A 24,576-nucleotide genomic window follows, 5' to 3' on the forward strand; every position below is an offset into this window, starting at 1 on the left:
ATTAATTATTGTAAAAATCCATCGTGTGTTGAGGTTTAATCATTCTTGTTGGATGAAAGATTATATTGATTGTAACACAGCTTGGCAAGCACAAGCTAGTAGACTTTGAAAAAGATCTCAAGCTAATGAATAATTACATTTTTGGAAAGACCATGCAAAACATAAGGAAGAGTGTTGATATTGAGATCGTTAATAATAAATGACTGTGAGAAACTGGTTAAATCCAACACATTTGATGGGTTGATGAATATTAATGAAAACCTTGTACTTGTGAAAAAAAGCCAACCTTGTTCTCAATAAACTGACATATGTTGGTCGTCTGTGGCTCATATACGATTTTCATTACAGTTTTGTAAAAAAGAAAATGGCCTAATGCAACATTGATGTTTACGGAATCAGACTCATTAGTTTATGAGATTAATGGAAATGACTGTGTTAATGGTGATGTTATCCAAGATATTTATGATAACAGCATTATTTAATCTCTCTGATGTTCTTTGCGATAATCCTTTTCATGATTCTGCCAACAAAAAGGTGATTGGCAAGTTCAAGGATGAGTTTAGCTTCGGAATCGTTTCTGTATTTGTTGGACTGCCTAGTAAAATGTATGCAATACTGACTGATGATGGAAATGATAAAACAAAGAAAACGAAAGGATTAAACAACAATTATGTCAACAAAAAAATACAATTTGCACACTATAAGCAAGTGCTATCTAGGAAATTGGGTGAAAAATTGATTCTATAACCACAAGAGGTTTTAGATCATATAAATATGTTTTTGTAACAGATCAAATTACCAAATTACCAAAAGTGGTTTAAATACTTATGATGATAAGTGCTATTGTGTTAATGGTATAAACACTCTTGCACTGAGCCATTATTCAGTAAGATAAAATATTAATCATTTCCACATAAAATGCATCCAAGTGCTTCTGCCTATACATGAACTTGTTCTTCCATTAAAGCTTTCTTTTCAGTTTCTTCACGAATGCTTGCTGTACTTTTTCGTGAAATTTTTCAAGACTCAACAAATTTTTTAGTGTCTCCATATAATTTTCATATCTGTCAGCATGAGTAACCGATGCCGCTGGTTTTCTTGAATTAGTTGAAGTATTTCCAGGATATAATCTTGATAAATTTTGTTTAAGCCTTCTTGAAGACATTTTAATATTCTTAGTATTAGGTACATTTCAAATTTGACAAAAATGGAAAATAAAACAGAATACAGTGTGACCCTGCTATAACATGGTAGTTGGGAGCCATAAAACCCCGACTGTGTTATATACCAAACCGTGTTATATGCAACCAAGTCAGTTAGCTGAAGAAAATGTACCCCCCAAAAAATGTGGGGGCGGGTGGGTAAAAAATGTCCCTCCATGCCTACTGAATAAACCAGTAGGTAAGGTGTATTTTTTTTTTTTACATTTGTGGTAGCAGCGTGATGCTGCCTTCCACGCATGCATCTGAAAATTAACAAAGGGTCAACAGACGATAGAGTCACAGGCGTTCTGATGACATGGATTATTACAGAAAACGTCAGTGTTATGAAGAATTTAATTCTGAAAAGAAGAGGAATTTTACTTACCATCCATATACAAATGTCAGTCTTTGTAAATATATGAATTACTAGGGGAGCGGCCGAAAATCCAATGAAAGATTGATTATGCGACAATGCCTTGTCTGGTTGATCTCCGTTACCAGAAAATGTCAACAACAAAAAAGCGGATATTTCACAACATACAGAACTCATGCTAGATGTCAGGATAAGCGGATTATGATATAACAATGCACTGTTTAGATGGTTTGTCAGTATGGACAAAGAATTTGTTTATGTAACAATAGATAAATCTGAGTGCATTTTTTATCCAGTTTGCGGCTTCCTTTCATGGGGCCTCTGAATTTCTGCACTCTAAATCAATGGTTGTATATAAAAGTTTAAACAGCCAACAATGTCGCCAACAAATAAAAAAAGCCACATGGTAGGTTTTGCAGCCAATAAGGAAAAACAATCCAAGTTTGTGATAATGGCGAAGACCTACGTGATCCCAGAATAAACTTGTTATGCGTTTCTTCTTCTTCTTACTTTTAAGAAGAAAAAAAAAATACTTTTTCGTGTATGAGAAAAATATATATAAAATTTCAGGAGCCAAGCCACGATTGTCTTGTATTATTCATATGCGATCTCTTCCCCAAAATGATAAGCAACTTGTTACGTTTTTTCGTACTTTTTAAGATTTTGTTTTGTACACAAAATAAATACATGTGAAATTTTGGGAGCCACGCCATGACCGCATTATATTCGAATTCGCGCTATAATGGAGCGTACTATAAAGGGGTCACACTGTAACTCAATTAAAATAAATTGGTTGCTAGAGTCCTCTTAATATCTCACAAAAGCTTTATTTGTTGATGAAGCAAGAATATATTTCAGGCATTCTAGAATATTGATTTCCACCACCACTGCACTGTATTGCATGTTTTATGCCAGTACATTTTGGTTTGAACAAAAAATATGTAGGTATCTGTTCTCTTTTTATTCATGATGGAAACTGTTTTGTATTTTTCATATTTGTTGGTAAAACGAAAGCCTATTGAGGCACCCTAGTATCTTAAAATTCTTAATTTTTATCCTGATTTGTTTTCTTAGTAGTAGGTGTTATCTGGTGAAAAAAAAAGGTTTCTAGACTGGGTTGGTCAAGAATTCCCAAATATTCATACTACTAGATGATATCAGACTGTGACACTTATAGGACACAGTGAATTACAAAAGTGTGGACTTTACTTTTACTGCTTATTTGTAAGTACAGTGTGTGTGATTTGGATTTTCGATGTAGCTTTAACAATTTTTCAGCCATATCGCTACGATGTCTGCAGTGTGATAGCTTTCAGTGATGTCTAGCACTGGGGCATCATGCCACAGATATGTAGCATCATGTCCCACCCAGGCACATTATCTTGACACCAAGCCAACCAGTCCTAACACTAACTTCTTAATGCTGAGCACATAGTGAAGCAGCTGTTAGTACCATTTTATAAGTCTTCGTTATGACTTGACCAGGGTTTAAACTAATGACCTCCCACATCTGAAGTAGATGTTCTATCCAATAGGCCACAAGAGCGATTTATAAGAAGTATAGAACATACTATAAAATATTGGACCACTATTTTCATACTGGTATGTGACCTATACCAGAATTCATGGATTTATAAATGGATTTAAGATGTCAAGCCTATGGGTTCCATTGGATTTTATTACACAAGGAGGGACACAATGAAAACTGTCAATTTATGTGAAATATTCCACTCGACAATGTAACTACATTTACTTTACAATGGTTTTATCTCTATCCATTTATCCAGTGTGACTTCTTTAAAGTGCAACTCTGTCTCACCGACAAGTCACCCCTTACAGATGGATCTGACTTATTCAATACACACATGGGAGGGTCAAAGAAAATTTAGCTTTCTGCAGCCATAAAACGCCCAGGGGTGGGGGCAACTTATAGTAAGGTTGTCTTGAAAGTACGTGTATATTTATACTTCTGCCATGTACCTTAACTGAAATAACTATTCAGACGACTGTCAAATATATCTTCTAAAAAAACTATTTGCAGTCACCATGTACATGGGATAGCTTAATTTGTTTCACATCTTGTTTTTACATATTCGCACATTAGGGCTGATTTGCCTAAGTTTTATATTTCAGGTATTGAGCAGTACAAAAGATAAAACGGCGGTAACTGTCCCTTCAGCGATACCGATTATAATTTAATTTACCATGTGTAGCAACTGTGAACTCTGGACTCCTCGCGCGTTAAATTGATTTTTAAAGTAAAATTGGTTATAACTGAGCTGTGGTAAGGCAAAAGAATTTTAGGATCGCTTAATCGTGCAGCTCTAACTTCGATAAACCACACAAGCGATATGAAAAACGCCACCAATATCGTTCTCATGTTGAATGTTGCCGCCATTTTCCGGCACATGGAGGCTGCCATGAAATTGTTAATCTCAAACTTAAATTATTTATATATTAACTGTATATATATTGATTAATATCAAGAAGTTTATAAGATCCAATTTACATAATAAATTAGGTATAAAAATGTTTCATCTTTAATTAAAAATATACATTTTTAATTAACTTTTAAGAAAATATTTTTTTTAAAGACTACTAAATCTCGAACGGTGTAGATTCCCTTCATTGCTTTCCGCCATATTTGGACTTAGGGAAGTAGGATTATTACTTCCTGGATAAAAGTGACAGAGCCTGATGTTTCGGACGTTGTAAACAAAACAGCACTTAAGTCATGGAGGAGGCCAAATTTGATCCCCATGACAAGGCTAGGTGGATATATTCAGTCTCTAAATTTGCTCATGAAACTAAGGTTTACTGTACTGTCATATTGCACGTTCGCAGCCACACTAGACACACCAGAACAAATGACAATGTAAACAGTGTCAACATCTACTTGTAGCTACTGTTGTTATGTTAAGGGGTGGTGTTTGAGGCTAACAAGTCAAGCACGAACGGTCTTAACATGGTTAAAGATGGATTGTAATACCTTACTTCCATAATGTCGACTACCTAAATTTTGTTGTTCCAATCACATTAAAACCTTATGTAGCCATAGGGCGACCAACTTGAAAATTGTAGTGGCCATTACAATGTTAGGTTGCAGAGGAATAAATTGTTCACCTTAGATATTGAGACTAGAATTCAGTTAAGTATATTTAAGGCAATTTAAGGAGTAATTCGAAAAGAAAGATGTCTTCAGTAGCAAAGTAAAAATCATAAGGTCATGTATGTGCATATACCTTAAATATAATTTATTTATAAATATTTAATACTAATTTTGTTTAACCAGATTCTGTTTAATCTTGATCATTGACTGCTCTGCACCTTAACTGTCATCAAGAAACTTCCAGGTGAAAATTATTGATAACTATAGAATTTTACAGTGTTGGCAAGATACTAAACTTGGTCAAGAAAAGAGCACGGCAAGTCTAGTATAAATTTGTTTAGCAACATGCATATATTTCATTATGACATTATAGTCTGCGACATTCAATCCAGGTTGTACTAGATCACACCTGAAGATTTATTTTGTTTGAAATGTCCACATACTTAAACTATTTATTTTGTTTTATGTGCTTTTCGGGGCATATAATTAATGATCTTCCAATAGAATAGGGATGTATGAGGATCCAAGTAATGCGAATAATTAACATTTAAAGGTATGAAGAATCAAATTATAATTGCCATTTAAAGGTATGAAGAATCAAATTCTGAAAAGTGACTGAAATAGTTGGTATTAAATGCCTACATATGTGACTTTTACTATGGCAATGTCTGACAGAACTGTCAGCAGTTATCATTTCTTTCAACATTAAGTCAGCAATTAAACTTCATTATTTGTAGTTGTGTACACCATCTCTTGCCAGACCTCAAATCCCTGATACAGGGCCATGCCTTTCATATTATCTGATGATAGTTTATACTATATTTTTTTTGTGGGGACCCACTGTGACTTCTACGCATATCCATATGCCTGATAAGAGCAAAATATTGTTTAAATTAACATGAAATTTATTTGTTTCAGTTATTTTAAAAACTGGGGCAATATCATCGATTTGACCAATTTTGCCAAATGTTGTATGGAAGTATCTAATGTGAACTAAATAGTATGAAACATACAAACACAAACTGGTTCACATACCTTAAAATAGAAGCAGTTAAGAGTTCAATGTAATCAACAAATGTTTAGGTGACCTAGACTAAGATGTCATGAGATTTATGATTAGCAAAGCTGTTCATCTGGGATGGAAGTGAATACAACAGTGAGGCTGGTTTAAAAACAAAAAATATTTGAAAGAACTTAATAATTTTCATACAGATTGTAGCCATATTGTGAATATATTTATTTAGTTATAGATAAAGAGTCAGTGAGAAAACTATGGTTAAAGCGGTGATTTGTGGCTGACAGTACAACTGACAGTAATGTTACTGCCAACTAAATTTCCATATTTGTCTGCATGTCCACTTTTTATCAGGGTTTGTAGCTGAATTTAATTGTGCAGGTCATGTATCAGACTGTCATTTCTACTCTGCAAGTCACATGTAAAAATGGCAACTTAACATATAAACTGGCAGTCTCACATTTGAAAAGGGATTATGCTGTTCATGAAATTAGATCTGCCTAATGTTTTGAATGTAAAATGTGGTATATACTGATAATTAAAGTGTATAATCATTATCTAGTTGCAGCGCTATGATTCTTTAGGATTTCACTTATTGAAAATCATTTGTTAGATGCTGCTCTTGAAACAAATATATACTATATTACTGGAGCCTGATTTAAAAAAAAGCCTGGTTGGGCCATTCACTGTCAGCCAGGAAGAGTTTGAAACTGCTGAGTCAGTGAATGGCAAAATGTATGGAAATGTATCAGGGAGAAGCAGTTGATAAATGAGATAATTCAAAACCTTTGTAAAGATTCATATATATTTTATAGTGCAAAATTAAGAAATTTAAAGGAGACTAGAAATCAAAATTTTCCTTTTACGTATGTAATTCTCTACAGATTTTAATTCGACTGCAGTGTTTATAAATTAAATATCGTAAGCAGGTAGTGATTATATTGCGTGGAAGATACCACGATTCCGTAAATTGCTGAGTTTTGATGAGACGACAGATCACGTGGTACTGTGACGCTATACTAGCCAGTCCTCGAATACAAACATAAACATTGGTGAGCGAGGCAGACAGGAGACCACATTTGGGTTGCATATTCAAAAGTTGAATCTCCAGTCTGATATAATAATTTATGTACACTACTGGTAAGCGCTAAACGAAATTTGTTAGGCACAGGCCCCGGGCTGGTGACTTAAATAAACTAAAGTCCTGAATGAAATTCCACAAGCCTGGACAGTTCATACCTGTCAACTCTCAAGCCGGGAGAAAAACCTCCCGATTTTGGGGGTATTTCCTCATCTACCTCCCGATCTCGATATATCTCACAATTTTGGGCAGCGAAGTCCCGATTATTACATTATGTCTGTTAGTTTTCATTTGTCAGAAGAAAAAAAAAACCCAACCCCAAACCATTTATAAATATAATGTATGCAATCCACAGTCTAAACTGCCACACTGCAGACATCGTAGCAATATGACTGAAAAATTGTTAAAGCTACGTTAAAAATTCAAATCACACACATACACGTCTAAACCCGGCACTGGACGAAATAATTAATATCATACAACAGTTTTTTTTTTCTTCTTCAGTAAATAGAATGTGAAGATTAAACATTATTCAAGTAAATGTCAGATGTTTTTAAACAACTACAACAGTACTATGGAAAAAAAAAAATTAAAAGAATAAAATTGTCACCAATTAGCTTAAATGAATGATCACTTTGAATTTTTTTCTGCAAACAAAATCGCATCTCCATTTCCGCCAAAGAAACTCGGCCAGTTAACACCTAACATTCCTCTACTGTATGTGAAAAGTTTAATTACCATGATTAAATTACAAGGAATAAAACAAAATATACCATGCAGTATATGTGGCCCTAAAGAACTAATTCTGAATAAATATTTTATACAGCAAACAGTGTTACATACATTAAGACTTAAACCTAAGGAAATAAGGTGGGGCATAAAACTTGAGAAAAACAGTTGCCACATGTACGGTAACTTGTGACTGTAGATTTGAACTGTTAAAATGAAGTCCATGGCATCGTAAGTAACAACAAAAAAAAATGGGCATCGTTTATTTGGTAATCAATTGCTGGTGCTTACACATACGCACACTGTCGAACATGGTTTCTTTGAAGTATGACCGAAGGGCAGTCCTTTTCACAAGATCAATGCAAGGATAAGGATTATGTTCATTAGTCACACCGGCTTTATTGTTTGCTTACTTAAATCAAAACTTTAGCTATTTTACAATTTAGCCAGAACTGACCAGAATATGCAAAAGGGGCTTGTCATGGGGGAATAATAAGGCATATCACAGGGAGAAAAGGCACGTCAAATGGGCGGTCGCACATTGGGGGGGGGGGTCAGTAGTCCCCCCCGCGTTCGATTGTCAGACAGTTAATGTGAAACTTTGACCTCTTTTTTTTTAATCGCTGCTTTTTAAACTGCCCAAGAAATAGTTTTATATCAGTTCCAATTATTACAGATTACCGTTTATGCATACTACATGTACACAATGCATTTTTTAAATAATTTTTAATTTATTTAAGACTACTGAAAATTGTGTTTTCTCGAAACACGACAGGTTTAGAATCTTATTTTTAGGAAAGCTTCCATTTGATTAAAATCAAATCTAAATTTCACCTAGGACAGTGGTGATTTGATTTAGATTGTGCCGTGTTAAGGCATGTATGTCAACGTCTTGAAAATACATTACTCATTTCACCAGCACGATCAAAGTTTCCTCAGGCAATCAATTTTTGTTTTGACAAGCCTGACGGGCACCTCACTTTGAATACAGGATGGGCCAGAACTAAAACCAGAAGGGGCACAGGGTGTCGAGCTATCAGATTTGCTTTTAGCACTGCTGTTTTAGATAAAAGATATGTGGATTGATTGTTGCATTTTGTGGTCACTTACTTGTCCTTCTGCCTATTTTTGTAACTCACAAGTTTAACACTTTTCCCAGGATTTAAAATGTCCAAAGGTATGTCTGGAACAGCGCCAACTTTTAGTCTAGGCCTAGCATTTGCGTATCTTTGAGCTGCCATTTTTTCATGATCCCTCTCGTAACATTCCTTTGAGAAATGTAACGAGCTCATAGTGCTGTATGGTGTTGCTTTGAAATCGACTCATTTGTAATAATGTACCCATTCTTTCATTATGCCTTTATCTTTCGGAAAAGAAAAAAAAATTATGTCCACAGGCTTTTCTTAATGTTCTATCACACCCGTAAGCAACACAAAACGGTATTGTCTTTTACTGTGGCAACTCCCACTTGGGCTGCTGGAGTCGCTACTGTGATGTCACATCCCGAAAGTAACCGAATAGATGCGGAAATTTTGCATACGAGGTCACGGAAATTCAGCTCCTAGAAGATAGGCCAATATTTAAATATTGGCATTACGGTTGCAGATGATACTTCAGAATAAGGTTTTCTGCTATAGTACTTTTATTATTATTCTATATTTCCATTGGTTTCTGGTCTCCTTTAGGCATCATTTACATCCATTGGAGAATTTATAGGCATAGTCAGTTTCAATAAAAAATAAGCAAATATCCTCCTCTTCAACTCAAAGTCTCTATTTGCCATCCATATAACAATCTAAATGATCATTCAGGTGACAATATTACATTGTGCATGATGGAGCTAAATGTTTAAAACATAAACACCTAGTATTATTTTAAGTTCAGAATATGTGGAAGTGTCTAAAATATACACCAAAATTATCGTTTTCTTTATTTGTACATCTTTTTGGGGAGTTGTATCTTTTTAGTCATATCCTGCATATGAATATATCATGCAAGTTATCAGAGTCATTTTTATTGGTTAAATGATCTCTGCTGATATTTTCCCATCATTTAAAAATTAATAATGAAAATTTAAATAAACAGAATGTCAGGATAACCAAAAAATAAATATTTCTCATAATTTATTTGCCCAGAGTTATAATAGTATAATTTCCTGAAAAGCAGTAATTTGAAGGTGTTGTGCTTTGTGTGGAGGCATTTGAAAAAGGCTACAGTTTCAACATGAGGTGGTCTAAGAATGTTGACTTAAGAAAACAGTATTACATGCCCCTAGTCACTTTCTTACATATTCGTTTTATAATACCCTTATCAGTTTAACAGTGGTTTTAACATCTGGCATTAGCAAATCCATAACCACTGGATACCAGCATGACGTGGGATTATCATGCATTATAGACCTTGCCAAGTATGTATCAGATCATTTGTAAACATTAGCACCTGGAAGGAATAGCAGTTACCACTTTAGCAGCCATCTTGAAAATGAAAATATATTTTGAAACAGTCGTGTAGAATCGAGCATTTTTTCTATAATTCCTTGTCTGCTAAAATAACTATGTCCACTGTTCAAGACACATTCATTTTAGAGGACTATAAATTTGTAGAAAGCCATGATAGAGTCGGTTCATAAACTTGGCATGTACTTGATTTCACTCTAAAATCAACCATAATATTTTGTGATCTCTATTGTGCCAAATATAAAAAAATGATGGTCATTGGTGCAACATAGTATGAACATGGTTCTGTTGTTTATAATTTTGTGTGATTTCTTTGAAAAGTTTCTTTACAGTCAGGCAAAACTCCTAATAGTGGTCATTCACATAACTATATACACCACAACCTCAATAACTCGCGAACTGGCTTATAACCCAGAGTCCAGCGTGAATCCCATTTTTTAAAACAAGAAAATACAAAAAAGGAATTGATATCCATTAATTGAACTTGAAAAAAGTCGCGATCAAAAATGGTAACTGAAACTTTGATATATCGCTTGTTTTATGGTGAAAATGGTAGATATGACCTGGAAACTTTAATTAAACATTTTGAAATTATCAACTTTAAATAATAAGTCATACAGTTGGTTACATTTTCTTTCCAAATGACATTTTTACTACATGTAATTAAAGATTTCAAAGAAATTTTGATCAATGAACATGTCTCTTATGCCTAGTGTAGGAAGTACATTAATATTTAAATGCCAGTTAAATAATTTTTAAAGTGAAATTTGTGTTTTAATTCTATCTTTTAGTTTCACTTAAGCTTAATCATCATAAATGCAATGTGTATTTAAACGTAAAATATGTCAATCTACAGTAACAGCTATGTTCACAAGCGTTTCTCTGAGAACCTAATTAAGTGCCGACTGTTTTGATAACTGACTTGTGGAAGTATTTGTTGTATTGTTACAATGAATTAACAGCTGGCTTCCTTTGTATTAGGCCCTATCATGTTAATTATGTCTTTTGAATCAAATAAAGGCAGTGGAATATAAATAAAAAAAGTTAAAGGCTCTCAAATCCTACATACTTAAAATCTAGCATCCCTGGTCGTATGTCGGGTGAACTCATTTCAGTTGATCAGTTGAACACTGTTATGAATTTTATTGCATATGTAACATAAACTACCTTAAATTAACCAACTCTTTCATAACTGTGATCAAAGATAGCAAGGCAGTCAAGCGAAACGAATACTTCGTAAAATTAAGAGCCTGGTTTCACAGATACGGACCATTGTGGGCAAGTGATTTTCTGAGAATTTCTGAACTGGCATTACAGATATCCTCAAGGATGACAAGAAGTTTCACTATTACTGTCAATGAAATCACAACATAAATATTATACTAATTGAACATCAGGAAAATTGAGTTTTGACGTAGGCAATTATCTCACGAAATAAATGTTGGTAGTTTTTGAAAAAGGAATCTTGTTTGATGGTATATCAACAGATAGTCTAGTTTCTGGCTACTTTGACTCCCGACTTGCTATTATACTATTTAATACCATTCCAAGAACCAGACTAACCAACAAAACAAAAAGCAGTGACATAATACACATATTTTCGCGTACATATCATGGTTGTTTAAACCAGTTGAAACGATCTTTTTACATGTTGAAAATTTTGAAAATAAATGTTATTTATACAAAATAATTGACGTGATTATAAAAGGATGATTCAGTCATTAAACAGCCCGGTTCCTTCTCCCCAGTTTTCTCAAAGTATAAGCAGATTCTTTTATTTTTGAAGGTCCCTTGATAACGCGCACCCTCGCTTATAGTGCAGTCTATGTTTGTGGACCCCGTTGTGCACCAGTTATCAAGAGAGATATGTACTGTGTAGAATAATACCTACCATGCGAGGCAATCCCTTGCCAGGAGTAGGGGTAACTTATACGCCAGGGTTCATTTTAGGTTCCATCCTTGTGCCAGTGATCTTTATTTTAATCTTTGGTGTAGTGAGATGTTCTCTATGGTACCCATAGGGTGCCTAAAGAGCTGCTTGAAAATAGAGATTAATGGTTAATTGGTTAATTATAAGTGACTGAATTGAGCACATCCCATGCCTACTGAATAGAGTGCACAAATTACCAGAGAAGCGCAAGACATTCAGTTTCACTGGCTGACAGAAATGTCTTACGGAGTTTTATTAGTATGGAAACCAATAGCTGATCATTGATTGAAAATGTAAAGATGGCAGTGTCACTGTGACTGAAAAAATGAAAATGGTTTCTTCAAAATAATATTAGCTCTACATTAGATACCTGGAGTGGCCTAATGGTTAGAGCGTCTGCCTCAGATGCGGGCGGTCAAAGGTCAAACCTAGCTGAGTGATACCAAATACTTATAAAAATGGTACTAACAGCTGCCTCGCTAGACACTCAGCATGAGGAGGTTAGTATTAGGACTGATTGGCCTGGTGTCAGGATAATATGACTTGTGGTACATAATGCCACATGTCTGTGGAATGATGCCCCAGTGCTAGATAACACTATAAACTGCCACTACAGACATCATAGCGATATGACTGAGAAATTGTTAAAGCTACATTAAAAATCCAAATCACACACACACAGATACCTGAACCAGATCTTGTTGGTGGTTAGGAAGAAACAGATTGATTTGGGTGTCAAAGATCAAGGTGACTTTCTCATAGAAGAAAAAAATCTTTTCTCGACAAATGTTGCAGTTATTGATCATGTACCTTTACCAAAGTTTGTGGTCATCTTGCATATCAAGTATTCAAGAGGGCTTTTGATTTTGTTGTCAGAATATTAGTTGTCGAGGTACTTGCAGTGACTCTAAGAAATGTTCATTTTGCACTGAAGATTCAACATATGCATCAACTTCTTACTAGTTTCAATGGTTAGTTAAAAATTATGTTTTTCTTATTTGTGCAAACATGTTGCAATATAGATGTTTATTTCTCAATTGCTAAGTGAAGATATTTTATATATGTGTTTGTCAAAGTTTGGTCCGATAATAGGAATACATGGTAGTATTGTGGAGCAGGGAAGAAAATGCGATACACTTAACCCACGAATTTTTGCTACCAAAATTCAGTTGACTAATCACCATTTCCCTCTCTTGCAGTTGGTATTTTGGACCATTAAATCGAGAGGAGACAAACAATATTCTTATGAAAGCCAGAGAAAATGGAACATTTCTTGTTAGAGATAGCCAGTCCATCAAAGGAGATTTTGTTTTGTGCGTTAAGTAAGTATTGTCTTGTGCATTTAGTAATTATTCTGGTCTTTCATTACAAAGGCCTGATGTTTAGCACTGCATATTTCAATGTCGTTATTATTATAGATCCTATTAAATTGGTAAATTTTGTTTCATTATTTTTGTGTATGTACCTGCCGTAAGGCAGAACGTATCGTGTTATAATATCTGTCAATCCATTTGTTCCCTATTTCACTTCCAGATAATAACTTGACTTCTCCTTCGTATTGATTTCGTGGTTAAAAGGTCAAAAGTCACTGTGTCGGAAAAGAAATTGATTCCAGCACAATAACTTTATTTCTTCAACACATACCTGGACTTAATTTTGCTAATGGTTTGCACTTGGAGCAAGTTTGATGACTTGATTTTGGGGTCAAGAGATACAGGTCAGGGTAATCAGTGAAACAAACATAGACTTACAGAACAATAACAAAAATTGCAAAAAATTTGATCATCAAAGCCAGATTCGGATATTTGCTTGTCATGGTTCTAATACAGATTTTAAAATTAGATATAGTAGAGTTTATCCAGAAACCAGACAAACTGTAAAGAGGGTAGTGCTGTCTTTTATCTACCTATGTTGGTCACGAAAAATACCTGCTTGATCATGCTTATAAAGCATTGTCAAAATTTTTCATCCACCAGACAGAAACATGTTGAAGGTGATGGGGACAGTCAGCTTTTTTCAAAGTCCAAATAATTAGCACAGGAATATAAGAAACTATTTCAACAATTGGCTGTGCATGAGCAAATAACAGTAAAGGGAACAGTTGCATTTGTTTGATATTTTGTGTCAATTTAAGTACTGATCACTGTGGGAAAATTAATTGCTGTTGCCACAAGAATATATATTTTTTTAAAACACCAGAGCAAAAAGATTACATTAAGTTGTTGTAGGGTTTAACACCATTTTTCAGCACATGATAGGCTATACATGGCGGCCAGTATTAATGGTGGAAAAAGTACCCGGGAAAACCCTGGTAAGAACCACCAACCCACGAGAAGCTACTGACAAGCTTTCTGTCATAACCACTTGAGCTTAATCTAAGACTCGAAACCACACAGAGGTGAGATGGCATTGATCCATAACGGAGAGCGCTTTAGGCCACTTGGCCACTCGGGGCCCCATTACATCAAGTTTTGAGATCTAGCAAGATATAATGGATGTCCATTTCTTTTAGAACTGGATGTCATTAAGCCTTAATTATAATATACAGTGTTTTTAGTTCACAATCATGTTGTAGATGTAGCTTGGAGCCACACCTCTGTACTTGTCTTCTACATGTTTTTGCATCTGCCAAGGCAATACAGAATATTTCATTACACCTTAATGAATATCTAACTAGCTTGAAAAGATTGCACACAAATCAAACTCATAGGTTTTAAACTAAGTACTAGGAGAGAGTGAAAGCCAACAAGTTTTGTAAAATTCAACAGAAAATTTTTTCCCCTAGAGTACAAATACTTTTTTAAAAAATGTATGATATTGTGAATTAAATCCTATATAGACCAAAAAGTTATATCATTTGTCCAAATGAATAAAGATCTAATTAAATTCCAATGGTATTCGAAATAAGATCCAACACTGTTGATTTTCCTGTGATATGCCTGTGTGCCAACAGTCGTTTGATAAATCGCAATAATGTAATCCAAGATGTCCTTGTATGAATTCACACTAATTCCAAGTTAATGTTACTATCCAAGAATATTATTGAAGAGCACCTTGTATTTTCATTGAATAATAATATGAATAAATAACTCGACCCAGATCAGATACTGAACACAATAATAAGAATGATTCTGCTAAAGGTGTTAAAGCAAGAATGAGTATTTCTTAACTCATTAACCCCTGGCACTGCATTTACATGGCAGGGGGTAATAGCATACTGCCAAGCTCTGTAGCATCAAGGTCATGTATGATACACTAAAGTGGGTGGTTATTATAGAAAGGTCGACAGATGTAGCTCTACAATGATACCAAATTATCTGGACGTTTTAGTTGCACTACAAAATAAAAACGAGGAAAGACCTAATTTGTAATGCATGTTTAATTAAGTCATGGACCCGACGTGTTTAATAAAATAAGTATTTCCATCATAACTTTTGATCTAAAAAAGATATCTCCATGAAACTTAGCAGTCTTCTAGCATTTTTCAAGTAGAATTCAAATATCTACAGTAAACTAAACTGTGTCCACTAGATTTCAGTGTAGGGAAGAAAATAAGGGGTTAAAATCTTTATTTTTCTTCTATCAGACAATTCAGATACTGGACAACATATTTTGTAACAAGTCATTTAATTCAGAAGAAAACATTGGCATGCATTGTGAACAGTTCATCAAATTCTGAGAATGCCCACTGATGTCAAGAATTTAGACATTCTGGAAGCATTCCAATCGCTACGACAGATTCGGGCTTAACTTCCTGAACATCGTCTCTGCTGGGCCATATAAAAACTCCCGCTTTCCTACATGGTACCATGAATTTAACTATCAAATTATTATTATTGTTGCTTTTAATTTCATGAACACATCCAGGGTACCAATCATCCTGGTATGTTATGATAACATAATCATTTTCCTTACGCTAGTCTAGACCAGGCAACTGTTGACATACTGTTTTGAGTTCATCTGTTTCACTTTCATAGAGTATATCAATTTCACTTTCATAGAGTTCATCAGTGTCATTTTGATTTCATTTTCCTTTTGGTGGCAGTTCACTCATTTGGTCCAAGATTTCATTGCACAAATGTTTCTGGTGTTCTTTATGTTTAAGACCCAAGTTTTTTCCACCACGGTGTGCACTCTTCCACAATGACTCTTTTTCTGTGGGAGTCATACTGTCATACTACTCTTTCATTCTGAGGCGGTTTCTCTTGAGTAGTTGAATGGAGGAGTGGTGGTGCAAGGAGGCATTTGGTCTATGCATCTGACTGCTATCAAGGTCACCAAAGTGGTGTTACAACCAAGATTGGTCTGCACAAACTGTGTCCACATCATTGTCTTTGGGTCGGCTGCTTCACTGTACTGCCCACCAGGCAAGAAATCGGAGAGTTGTTTTTCAATAGTTCCTACCAATGACTTACACATAGAAGTAATAACTTGATTAAGTAATTTTCTATCAATCTTAATAGATTTTGTCACTTCATAGAGGCATTACTCAATTGCGATATCATACACCTCTCCCAACCAATGTTCTTCACTTTCAATTAGTTTGGGTTTCTCTGCACAATCTTTTAAATACTTCTGCAAGTTTTGAATGTTTATATACAATTCTAAGTATGGCACTTTTCCTGATGTAATGAGTTCCCAGTATGGACCAGTCACTTTAACATACATAAGCCCTAGGTCTAGCAACATAGTCATACTATGGTCAGAGTTTAAATCTGCATCTACAGATATAATTTTTTTGTTTGGTGCATGTACAGTTCTGATGACGGTCTGGAAATCCAGGCGATGTACTAGAATCTCGCCGCTGTTTGGAATAAACCATTGAACCTATTGTAGCGATAGTTCCAAACTGTCGACTTGATTCCTGGAATAAAATATTTGTATCTTTAAATAGAAAATGAACTGTAGGCGAAAAATAGAAGATTTGAAAGCAGTTATACCAATTATTCCCAGCATGTCAATTTTCGATGCTGCATTTACCCAAAAATTTCAAAATATATAATAGTCACCATTCAAATGACTGAATTAGAAAAAAAAATTAAAATGCACTGCAACTCCAAGTTTTGTGGTACCATTAAGCATAATATGGTCACAGCTGACTGTGGATTATAGTTTAAAATGAAACATTTTCTCCAACTCCAATCAGTAAGCAATATACCTTTTTCAAGGGGCCCCAAGTGGCCAAGTGGTCTAAAGCACTCTCCGTCACGGATCACTGCCATCTCACCCCTGTCTGCATGGGTTTGAGTCTCGGGCTCAGCCAATGTGGATATGTGAGAAAGCTTGCCAGTAGCTTCTCGTGGGTCGGTGGTTCTTTCCCGGGTTTCCCGGGTTCTTCCTCCACCATTAATACTGGCCACCATGTATAGCCTGTCTTGTGCTGAAAAAATGGTGTTAAACCTTATAACAATGTAACAACCTTTTTCAGTACAGTAGGCTTCCCATCGATCACACAGGTGGTCACCAGCTGGCCCAAAAGGGTCTGATGTACGGACAACCCACTCAATGATGGTACCCGCCTTGGACCAGAATTTAAAGATTGGCAAGCTGTCTCCTGATGGGCCATACTGGTCTACCAAAGATTACTCCAGTACTTTAATGTCATTATATACATATCTATGAAAACCCAACAAAACATGGGCCATACAATAACAGATTTTAACAGACTGTTTGTCAGTGTCATTCTCACAACTTTTTAACATATAATCCCTCCACTCATTTAAAAGTTTGTCAGCAGTTGATTTCTACATCAACACCAAAATGAATTGCTTACTAATTGATGGTTTTAAACTGAGTAATGAGACACTTTCATTTAATGTCTGGTTATTAAAAACATTGTAGCAGCTGTTTTACTATCTGCACTTGACATAGTTATAGAATGGTGGACATGTTTTTGGTAGTTGGTGTTAGTCTTTGCTATCACATGCAGTTATAATGCATATAACTAATGCTGTTGTCATAAAATACAATCAGATCTGATAAACAATTTTAAGTTTTAACTTTAGTCATTTTAAAGTTATTTACACAAAGGAACTGGACAAGACATGAAGCAGTGGATAGACTCTGCATAAAAGTGACCATTCAAAATCAGTAAGGTACTCAATTGGTACATAGGGGAAAGGTGTGAAATGTCTTCTTTATGGTGATGCAAGATATGAGTAATTAAATGCACAGGTAGTTTAGAAAAATTATAATATAGCCATTGAGGGGTCAGATTGTGAAATGCTAGAGTGGCTTATGTTGTGTTAATTAGAAGTAGGGGAGAGTGTTATCATTAATTTCCTCCTTTCCAGTTGTAAAATCAAATGCCTGTGTTAGGTGTGACTAATTAAATCACTAACACCTCAGACTTGGCTCGGTTGACATGTTAATGGTGACAAGGCAGGAAATGACATGCAAGTCTGCAGCATCGGTATTAGGTATTGTAAGTCATATATCATGCACAATATTAAGTGGCTATGGTGGCAGAGACATGTTACATTTCAGAATGGTTGGGTAAACTGGTTTAATGTCTGGGTAGTCCCTTGGCCATCCACTTGTAAAATTCTAGACATTTTGGAGAAATCACACTGGAACATCATTAACTGAGGTCCTGTTTCCATCTTTTATGTATACATAACAATTTGTATGTCACCCTCACAAAACGTGATGAGATGTATGTAGAACGTTTCCAAAAGTGATTGTGGATCAGCATTAGCATTAGTTCATTAGTTCAAGTTTAATTCTGGTTGGGGGATATAAGAGTGCATGGGATGTGGGTGAGAAACCTGGTGCCATCATCCACCTGTTTTAAAATACTATTTTGTGTTTCTTTTCAGAGAAGATAGTAAAGTGAGTCATTATATTATCAATAAGGTACAAACTGTTGGAGACTTTCAGTACAGGATTGGTGATCAGCAGTTTCCAGATATGCCAAACTTATTAGAGTTTTACAAGTCCCATTACCTAGATACAACAGCTTTAGTGAAAGTGGTAAGTATACTAGCCCCATTTTATCTTCAAATGAAAATTCTGCATTATCTTGCACAATTTTCTCAATAAATTATGATTCTACATTATTTCTTACAAATCAACATTCTATGTTATCTTAAACAGTTTTCTCTACAAATTAACATTATACATTATCTTGCAGTTTTCTCTATAAATTAATATCATACATTATTTCTCTACAAATTAAGATCCTATGTTACCTTGCAGTTTTCTTTAGTAATTAACATTCTTCATTATTTCTCTACAAATTAATATTTCTACATTATCTTGCCAAGTTTTCTGTCCAAATTAACAATGTACATTATTTTTCTACAGACTGCTCCTGTGGCCTAGTGGTTAGAGCATCCACCTCAGTTCATGGTTTCGATCCCAGGCCAAGTCATACCAAAGACTTATAAAAATTGATAAAAATGGTACTAACAGCTGCCTCGCCTCAGTATTAAGAGATTATTGTTAGGACTGGTCTGCCTTGTGTCAGAATAATGTGACTGGTTGAGACATAAAGCCATATGTCTGCAGCTTGATGCCCCAGTGCTAGACATCACTATAAACTGCCACACTGCAGACATCATTGCAATATGACTGAAAAATTGATAAAGCTATGTTAAAAATCCAAATCACACACTCACATATTTTTCTACAAATTAAAACTATGTTATCTTGCACAGTTTTCTCTGCAAATTAAGATTTTACATTATCTTGCATAGGTTTCTCTACCAGTTAACTTTCTAAATTAAGATTCAATATTACCTTGCATTTCTGTACAAATTAAGATTCAATTATACCTTGCATTTCCATACAAATTTTTACATTATCTTGCATAGTTTTCTCTACCAATTAACATTCTATATTAATTTTCTACAAATTAAGTTTCTACATTATCTTGCAGTTTTCTCTACCAGTTAATATTCTACATTAATTTTCTACAAAATTAAGATTCTACATCATCTTGCACAGTTTTCTCTATTAATACATTATCTTGCGTATTCTGAATTATCTTTCAGTTTTCTCTACAAATTCATATTCTGAATTATCTTTCAGCTTTCTGTACAAATTAACATTCCACATTATCTCAGTTTTCCCTACAAATTAAGATTCTACATTATCTTGTACAATTATAAGGTTTCTGCGAAGTGGAGATGAGAAAAATGGATGGGGGAAAAGCATTTTAACTGTAAAAGTAGTTTTATTAGGAGGGAAAAAAAGATCTCAAGTTTTACTAAATAATGAAGACATTTTTGTCTATAAAGTTTAAACTAAGTGGACACTGTTTCATTTGACACTGCCTGCTTGCATTTCAGTCCAAATTTTTGGTAATGTAGGATTTTATTTATATTAAAATCAACTCTCATTATGACAATATATTTGTGATGCAAAAGAAACTTGATTGGAACAAACATGTTCAATTCTGAATTTTATTCATATAACAGAATATGCAGCTTTTGACATAGTAGTTTCCTACTTACAAAACATGCATAATTCTTTTGTACAATGTTCTTTCTAAAGAAAAATTTCTTTCCTGAGTTCTACTTTTAACGACAGTATGTGAGAGGATACTATGTACAAAATTTTCTGGAAAATTGATATTAGATTTAACAAATTATATTACCAGCATTTTGCATGCTGATTTGAAAATGATGAGACAGATGATTCTGTTTTTAAGGCATGATCTTTATAACAATAGATTTGATGCTATGATAAAATGGCTGGAAATGAGTCTAGTAATTGTAACTTGAGTTGGTAACTCATGCCAGGATAACTTGCAGACCCACTTATAATGCTGGGCAGGCTTGAAGAGATATTGTACAGCTTAACATGATTTTTCGTGTTACCATGCTTTACCATGGGGGTGGAGAAAGAGAGAGGATTAAGAAAAGAGCATGTGCTGTCTCTCTCTGCATTCCTGTCAGAGTTGCCTTGGCTTCTTGTGGAGAATAGCTCTGTACACTGCACTTTCTTATGATGTTGCATGTGATGACAACCACAGGGTGGATGTAGTCATGATAAAAAGGCATGGTTTACTGTTTATAACACCTGGAAGCTTGCACTGATTGGTTCAGAGAGAGAGGAGGCACTAATTAATCCACATTGTTGTCTCTTTCAGGAGCAGTTTGCTTACCTTCTGATACAGTGTACCCGACAAAATATGATCAGTTAATTATGAACATTTGCTAGTTCTAATGCAGATAATGTCTGATACATAGTGCAAATCAACTTTTAGATACCGTATATACTCATGTATACTTTTTGAGTATAGATGCTCGTGTGCAAACTAATAAACCAGCACAACAAAAGAAATAATAGTTTGTTTTCTTTGTCATTTACATGTTAATTTCATTTGCAAACTGATAACCTAAAACCAAAGCTCTTCAGAATGATTTCTTTGTGTGTATGTGATTTGGATTTTTAACGTAGCTTTAACAGTTTTTCAGTCATATTGCTACAATGTCTGCAGTGTGACAGTTTATAGTTATGTCCAGCACTGGGGCATCATGCCGCAGACATGTAGCATGATGTCCCACCCAGTCACATTATCCTGACACCAGGCTGACCAGTCCTAACACTTACCTCTTAATGCTGAGTGCCAAGCAAGGCAGCTGTTAGTACCATTTTTGTAAGTCTTTGATATGACTCGGCCGTGGATTTTCTTTGTTGTTATGTTGACAATCAACAATGTCCTCAAGGATATTTTATTTTAATGAGCATTTTGTTGAATCATGCTGTAAAAACCAGGCTATTAAATTTTTTGATTCTGGTAATAGAAAATTTGGTGATTGAAAGAAGACTGATGAACTAATCAATACAGCTAGTATCAAATATTTTCATTTGTCTGTTTATCATTTTCCATTTCTTGCATCTTTCAGAAGACCTAAGTAAATATCGGTTGGTAATTAAGAGATGGATCTCGCAATAAGAGCAAAATGGATAATGGTCATGCTCTGAAATAATTTGCCTCTCTGTTATTAACAATGAGACCTGCAGCACTTGTTCATTCACTCCCTTTCTGTATCAGAATTAACTCTTGTCTTTTAAATTTCAAATGTGACATTACAAACAGAAATTGTTAGTAACCCATCTGTACAAAATCTCAAAACTTAACCTGAATCAGGATGTATATATATATATATATATATATATATATATATATATATATATATATATATATATATATATATATATCCATTGATTTATGTAAATACAGTATCAGCATGTTTGTCTATATCCATAGCTAGGACACTAATAAATACCATAGACAGTGGTACCACTATAGTTTGTACAGGTAAAGGTAGAAAATTGACACCTGCCATAGTCAGATTTTATAGCAATGGGGTTTCTCTAACTTGTTTGTTTAATGTGTCAACTGTTGGGGCAGTTGCAGTAATATCAGCAAGAGGTGCCATAAAACCCATTATGGCTGCAATAGGATCCTTGATCGAGTTGATGTTCATCAGGCTTGGTGGACATTCTCCAGAAATATGTCCACTTTGATAATGTTGCATTGACACTGTTTGATAATAGCCCTGAAGAAATCTCTATATTTTGATTTAACATAAATAATTCATATGGTCAGTATAAGGACCTTTGTTTGAACAGCGACTTTTTTTTTTCAGGCACCAAAAACTACTGAAAAGGTTATAGCCAAATATGATTTTCCAGGAAGGGTAAGCATTATAATAGTTGCTAAAAGTCTTGTACACCTTGAGTCTCCCCATGTACAACTTGTAACAGACATGCCAACCCGCCTGGTTTTACAGGAGACATCCTGAATTCAACCACACCTCCCGCATTCCTGCATTGTTATTTTTTCTTCAGTTTGTTTCTTTTTAAAAAAAAGAAGCTTATAGCTTGGAATTTCCATGCCTGGCTTGTGAAAGTGATAAACATACAGCGTTTTGCAAGATGTGCAATTCATGTTTCATTATTGCCAATGGTGGTCGCGATGAGTGTCCTCAACATCTCCAGTCACAAAAGTAAGTCTTTTTATCTTACTATTTATTTTAATGGTCTTAATTGTATGCAGCAAATTGTAATTTGAGTACAAGCATCAAAATTATGATTATCTTTACAAAATTAGGATACACTGATAGATCTGATAAATCAGGTACAGTTGAATAAATGACAATTGAATCAATACATCTGCAGATAATAAAAGTATTAGACTTCATTATTGCTGTTATTACTATTATTACACTGGACAACAAATTTTTACAAAAGTCATGTTACTGAAATAAAATTAGTCAATTCTTATCAATTTTTATGTGCTGAACACGAATATGACAGTCAAATTGCAAAATTGGCTCTAGTTTTTTTGTAATCTGCAAGAAATTAATGTTTACATAACGAAATGCATTCCAATAGTAAAAGGTCAACTGTAATAGCCTACCTATAAAAAATCAAGTCATTGACTACATCTTAGATTTCTTCGCCTGTCTCTTGTACAGCTGTTCGGGAGCATCTCTGAGGAGTGTCCAGCAGTAGTCAGCCAGCATTGTAGTGGACCATTTTCCCTGGTATCTTTGTTCCATTGTTGCGATATCTTGATGAAAACATTCGCCGTGTTCATCACTAACAATACCACAGTTGCTAGGAAAGAAATCCAAATGGGAATGAAGGAAGTGAATCTTTAGAGACATATTGCAGCCAAGTTTCTTATACTTCATCAACATGTCTTCTACTAGTTCCTTATAGTTTTCTGCCCTAACATTTCCGAGGAAGTTTGTAGAAACTAGGCGAAAAGCATTCCATGCTTGTTTCGCGTCACCTTCCAGCAAGTTGTTGAACCGGTCATCTTTGAAAAGCTCTCGAATCTGAGGACCCACAAAAACTCCCTCTTTAATCTTTGCTTCGCTGAGTCGAGGGAATTTTTCATGCAGGTATCGGAATGCTGGCAAAGTCTGGTCAATGGCTTTCACGAAGTTCTTCATCAAACCTAGTTTGATGTGAAGGGGTGGTAGCAAGATTTTCTGAGCCTCAACCAGAGCTGGGTGTTGGATATTCTTCTCTCCAATGGCTACATTCTGCCTGTGAGTCCATTCCTTCCTCATGTAGTGCATTTCCCTTGCTCGGCTATCCCACTCGCATAAGAAACACATGTATTTTGTATATCCTTGCTGCAGTTCCATTAAAAGGGCAACTACCTTCAAATCACCACAGAGGTGCCAGCTGTACTTGTTATACTCAATGGAATTCAGTAGCTGCCTTAAGTTATCGTATGTCTCTTTCATGTGGACAGCATACGCTACTGGAATAGATGGAAGAATGTTTCCATTGTGCAAAAGCACAGCCTTGAGACTCAGTTTCGAAGAGTCCACAAATAGTCTCCATTCTTGTGGGTCATGAGTGATTTTTAAAGCATTCATGAGGCCCTCAATATCGGAACAGAATATCAGATTACTTTCCTTTCTGAAGAAAGGCTCCAATTGCTGGTGGCGCTTTCGATATGCAGTAATTGTGACATCTTCTTCTAGAAGATTCCATTGTTGGAGTCTTGATCCTAGCAATTCTGCCTTGTTCTTTGATAAGTCCAAATCACGAATCAGGTCATTTAGTTCTTCCTGTGTTATTCTGTGTGGGGTTGATGATGCACCACAGTGAAAATCTGGATCACTGCATGCTGATGGACCAGGAGAAGAACAGGTCGACTCACCTTTGTCTTCGTCAGATGAATCAAGAGAATATTCTGCTGGAGGT

At 34.9% G+C, this 24,576-nt stretch overlaps 2 protein-coding genes and 1 pseudogene across 4 annotated transcripts in view; 1 reads left to right on the forward strand and 2 right to left on the reverse strand.

Moving 5' to 3' along the window:
• LOC149784934 (nuclear pore membrane glycoprotein 210-like) overlaps positions 1-3,997 on the reverse strand; it is a 260,195-nt gene extending 256,198 nt beyond the window's left edge. For both annotated transcript variants that reach the window (XM_089978566.1, XM_089978565.1), the window contains exon 1: positions 3,780-3,997. In XM_089978566.1, coding sequence (XP_089834692.1) covers positions 3,780-3,997 — 218 coding nt within the window. The remainder of the gene's footprint in view (positions 1-3,779) is intronic.
• A 207-nt stretch (positions 3,998-4,204) lies between these two features.
• Positions 4,205-24,576, forward strand: part of LOC149784935 (adapter molecule Crk-like) — a 53,383-nt gene continuing 33,011 nt past the window's right edge. For both annotated transcript variants that reach the window (XR_016425336.1, XM_089978567.1), the window contains exons 1-4: positions 4,205-4,347; positions 13,095-13,217; positions 18,714-18,867; positions 22,497-22,547. Coding sequence is in view for 1 of the 2 variants with exons in the window: in XM_089978567.1 (XP_089834693.1) it covers positions 4,310-4,347; positions 13,095-13,217; positions 18,714-18,867; positions 22,497-22,547 (366 nt within the window). In the remaining variant the exon portion in view is untranslated. The remainder of the gene's footprint in view (positions 4,348-13,094; positions 13,218-18,713; positions 18,868-22,496; positions 22,548-24,576) is intronic.
• Positions 15,920-18,497, reverse strand: LOC149784936 (uncharacterized; annotated as a pseudogene).

The sequence above is a fragment of the Sinohyriopsis cumingii genome, chromosome 13 (genome assembly GCF_028554795.1).
Source record: "Sinohyriopsis cumingii isolate HCF-2022 chromosome 13, ASM2855479v2, whole genome shotgun sequence".
Taxonomy (NCBI): domain Eukaryota; kingdom Metazoa; phylum Mollusca; class Bivalvia; order Unionida; family Unionidae; genus Sinohyriopsis; species Sinohyriopsis cumingii.